Here is a 4,518-nt window from a genome sequence, read left to right on the forward strand (position 1 = left end):
GATGGGTATAGGAAGGAAAGTTTCAACTTGAGGGCGATGTTGTTTGGAACAATTAATGATTTTCCAGCATACGGAAATCTATCCGGGTACAGCAATAAAGGTCAAAAGGCGTGTCCCGTTTGTGAAGATGAAACCGATACGACACGATTGGATCTTTGTCAGAAGAATGTCTTTCTCGGCCATCGTAGATTCTTAAATTCTAATAATCACTACCGTGGGTGGAGAAAAGCATTCAACGGAAAGGCCGAACATGGTACAGCCCCGCCTTTTTTGTCAGGTGATCAAATTTTTGAAAAGGTGAAAGATGTGAGCACTCAGTTTGGCAAGCCTTTTGTACATTCACTTGTCAAGGGTGGGTGGAAGAATAAGTCCATTTTTTTTGAACTTCCATATTGGAAGTCGTTGTATGTAAGACATTTCCTGGATGTTATGCATATTGAAAAAAATGTATTTGACAGCGTCATAGGTACGTTACTCAATATACAAGGAAAGTCTAAGGATGGCCTTAACATAAGGAAGGACATGGTAAACATGGGGATGAGAACTGAATTGGGACCCGTGACGAAAGGAAGACGAACATATCTGCCACCTGCTGTTTACACTCTATCTAGAAAGGAGAAGAAAACATTGTGTAAGTTCCTCAGTGAAGTTAAAGTTCCAGAAGGCTACTCTTCAAATATTAGAAGACTTGTGTCCATGAAAGACCTCAAGTTAAAGAGTTTGAAAACGCATGATTGTCATGTTATAATGGAACATTTTTTACCAATAGGTATACGTTCTATTCTGCCAGAAAAAGTAAGAAGCGCAATAACTAAGTTGTGTTTCTTCTTCAGGTCAATTTGCAGTAAGGTGGTCGATCCCGCGATCTTACCAACATTGCAAAAAGAGATAGTTGTTACTTTATGTGATCTTGAAATGTATTTTCCTCCCTCGTTTTTTGACATAATGGTTCATCTAGTCGTTCATCTTGTGAAAGAGACACAATTGTGCGGACCAGCTTATATGAGATGGATGTACCCTGCTGAACGTTATATGAAAATATTAAAAGGGTACGTGAAAAACAGAAGTCGACCGGAGGGTTGTATTGCCGAACGATACGTTGTTGAAGAAGCGGTTGAGTTTTGTACTGAATATCTGTCAAATGTTCAATCAATTGGACTCCCCAAATCTCATATTGTCGAAAAAAAAGAAGGAAAAAGGCTAATTGGAAATAAAGTTGTGACAGTATCAATGGTCGAACGGGATCAAGCGCACTTGTATGTTCTGCACAATGAGATTGAGGTTGAGCCGTATGTTGAAATGCACAAGATTGTTCTCCGAGATTTAAATCCAAATAGAAATGAGAACTGGATAGTACGAGAGCACAATCGAAGTTTCATACCGTGGTTTAGGGATCATATTTATTCAAAGTATCGTTCAGATCCTGCTTCAGTAATAGAAAGGTTGAGATGTTTAGCCTATGGTCCAACTGTAATTGTGCTTTCTTATAGCGCATACGCTATTAATGGATACACATTTTATACCAAAGAACAGGATGATAAAAGTACTATGCAAAATAGTGGTGTTACCTTGGTAGCTGAAGCAATGCACATATCAAGTGCGAATGACTTAAATCCGAAATTTGCAAATTTGTCATATTTTGGGGTTATCGAGCGCATTTTGGTGTTTGATTACGCGAAGTTTCAGATTCCTGTATTTGGTTGCAAGTGGGTTGAAAATAATAGTGGCATACGAATGGATAAGTCAGGATTTTTGCAAGTGGATCTCAATAGGGTAGGGTACAAAGATGAGCCTTTCATTTTAGCCTCTCAAGCTAAACAAGTGTTATATGTCAATGATCTGACAAGTACGAAATGGTCTATAGTGCTTTTATCTAACAAAATAGTAGATGAAAACATTGAAGATCAAGGTGATATTGGTGTTGGCATTGAATCTTGTACAAGAAACGATCAAAATGAGAATGAATCTTGTACTAGAAATCATCATAATGAGGGTATTTGGATCAATCCAACCGTCCGCGTTGTTAAGAGACGCGTAGAACACAATCCTACCAAGAAAAGAAAGAGACGTTAGTGATAAAGGTAATAGTATACATATTCCGACTAATTTGTTTTATTCAATTTGTTTCGATTGTTTTAATCAATAGTATAGTACTTATTCAATTTTGGTGCATATTCTCGTTTTGTACATAACTTTTGAACCATGTATCCGTTTGTCGACTTCTTTACATGTAACTATACTATTTTGACGATTCCGGAGCTGCTCATGCACTTATCTTTACATTTCGGGACTGTTTTTTTATCGGTTTTGCTTCTTCCCGTAATCAAAAGTCGGGCTTAGGGTCTGAATTTCGGAAAACCGACTTTATTTTTGAGTCCGTGGGGACGTTTTACCATAGCCATGTAAATTTCGTTCAATTCCGACAACTTTCTTTTTTGACGCTTATTTTGATTTGTACCGATTTCGTTTCCGATACACTTGTACATGCATGGTTTGACTTCCATTTGACTTGTATAGATTGTTAGCTTATTAATAGTGTACTAATGTGCTTTAGTTTGTTTGATACAGGTTAAATGGCTCCGGATAGAGATGCTCAACCTGAAAACTCACAAGAAAACTCACAAGAAAGAGATGCCCAAGAAAGAGATGCTCCGGATACAAATGCTCCACCTGATACTGAAGCAAAAGAAGTTGCACGAGGCATCACTATTATGAAGGGAATCGTTCGACATAGAGACCAAGGATTAGTATACCCTTTGGATTGGAATTCTGATAAACAAGCAATTGGTCCTAATTCTGCAAAGTTGACAAGCTATATTGGTACACTTGTTCGTATGCATATTCCGGTCTCCACACCTAAATGGACTCTGAAAAGCAAAGCGTTGGAAGAGAAAAAAGATGCGATTTGGAAGGAGCTTCAGGTATATATCATATATGGTTAATTGTTGTTATTATCTTGACGATAAATTGTTTAAATTACTTATACTAACACACTATGCGTATGTTTTTTTGCAGAGGACTTTTGAGATACCAGATGATCGTAAACGCTACATACTTAGTTTGGCCGGCAAAAGATATAGAGGGTGGAAAGCCTTTTTGACAAACACCTATCTTAAGGATAAAGATGGAAACTTTCTTGAAGAGGCACCGGGACGGCCAAAAAAGTATGAGATCTTCATTGGTGAAAATGATTGGGCTGAGTTTGTAAATCAAAGAGATGAAGCTTTTCGGAAAAGGAGTGCCACGAATAGTGCGAGAGCATCCAAACCCGCGTATCCATACAAAAAAGGGCGTATGGGATATGCACGCTTGGAGGATAAACTTGTAAGTAAATAGAAATGCGTTTTAATTAATTGTCTAAATGTGTTTTATTTGACGATTTTATCATTTGTGTCAATGCATAGTTAGAGGAGACTAAAAGTGAGGAAACCTCACTTCCTGTACATGTGTTGTGGAGGGAAGCTCGTGTGGGCAAGAATCAAGCTGTCGATCCCGAAGTTCAGAGAGTTTTTACTGAATGTGTAAGTATAATACTGTGTCTTTAATTAAATCAAATGTTTTTTAATATATAAATGATTTTTTAATGTAAATGAATTACAGGAGACCTTGTCGCAATCGGCATCCACAGGTGAGGGGAGCGTACTTAGTAGAGCACTAGATGCTCCTGAGTATCCCGGTCGGGTGAGGGGTAAGGGTCATGGTGTGACTCCAACCTCTTTTTACAAGAGTCCTAGGAGCAGAAATCCTTCAAATGAAGAAGTGTTGCAAAAGTTGGCGGAATTGCAAGCACAAGTCTCTGAATTGCAAAGAGATAAAGAGGCGTATATGAGAGAAAAGTGCAACACTTCATCGGTGAAAGAAACTAGTGATAAGGCTAGTATCAACTATCAAAGGAAATTTCCCGAGGTAATTATAATTTTTTTCCTTTTAAATTGTTCTATTTTATTAATGATAATGACTTTATATTTACTATTGGTTTAGGGCATTTCATCTTGCCAACTATACTTATCGGAACCGAGTTATCGACTAGTTGGCAAGGGAAAAGTGCACAACACTTTGGGAGATTTACTTCACCATAGACCGCTCCCGGATGGACACCTGAAAGTATCGGTGGATGTTGTAGTAGATCATGATGCGATGCTACCGGTACCTGATATGGTCTCAGAGACGACATTGCTGCGAGATGCAATAGGATCATTTGTTGCATGGCCCTCGGAGCTCATTACCATTAGTGATGAGGTATATTGAAAACGATTATGAATCATTTAGTTTTTGAATGTCAATTCTAAACCGTTTATTAATTATTTTTTACATTTTAATTTTAGACTGCTCCTATAAAACCCACAGTTAAGGGTAAAGGGATTTTACAGGAGGAGGAGTCTGTTGCATCACTAAAAGAGGTACATTTAAAGTGTTAATAATTAATCTGAATCTAAATCTGCATGATTTTATATTTTACCTAACTTATATGATTTTTAGGCATCCTCTCGGGAGTCACAACAAGTGACGCAGCAAGTT

General features: G+C 37.8%; 1 protein-coding gene across 1 annotated transcript; it reads left to right on the plus strand.

Annotated features, from left to right (window-relative positions):
• Window positions 1-3,178: 3,178 nt before the first annotated feature.
• On the plus strand, window positions 3,179-4,084 carry LOC131619389 (uncharacterized). Its single transcript, XM_058890492.1, has 3 exons — window positions 3,179-3,324; window positions 3,405-3,521; window positions 3,601-4,084. The coding sequence occupies exons 1-3, from the start codon at window positions 3,295-3,297 to the stop codon at window positions 3,979-3,981; spliced, it is 528 nt and encodes a 175-aa protein (XP_058746475.1). The 5' UTR covers window positions 3,179-3,294; the 3' UTR covers window positions 3,982-4,084.
• Window positions 4,085-4,518: the final 434 nt, after the last annotated feature.

The sequence above is a fragment of the Vicia villosa genome, linkage group LG1 (genome assembly GCF_029867415.1).
Source record: "Vicia villosa cultivar HV-30 ecotype Madison, WI linkage group LG1, Vvil1.0, whole genome shotgun sequence".
NCBI lineage: Eukaryota > Viridiplantae > Streptophyta > Magnoliopsida > Fabales > Fabaceae > Vicia > Vicia villosa.

Bases quoted from the DNA above. Each gene is read 5' to 3' on its own strand.
- LOC131619389 (XM_058890492.1), top strand. From the start codon at position 3,295: ATGGGATATGCACGCTTGGAGGATAAACTT. The intron at 3,325-3,404 runs GTAAGTAAATAG...GTCAATGCATAG, and splicing joins CACGCTTGGAGGATAAACTT to TTAGAGGAGACTAAAAGTGA. The intron at 3,522-3,600 runs GTAAGTATAATA...AATGAATTACAG, and splicing joins AGAGAGTTTTTACTGAATGT to GAGACCTTGTCGCAATCGGC.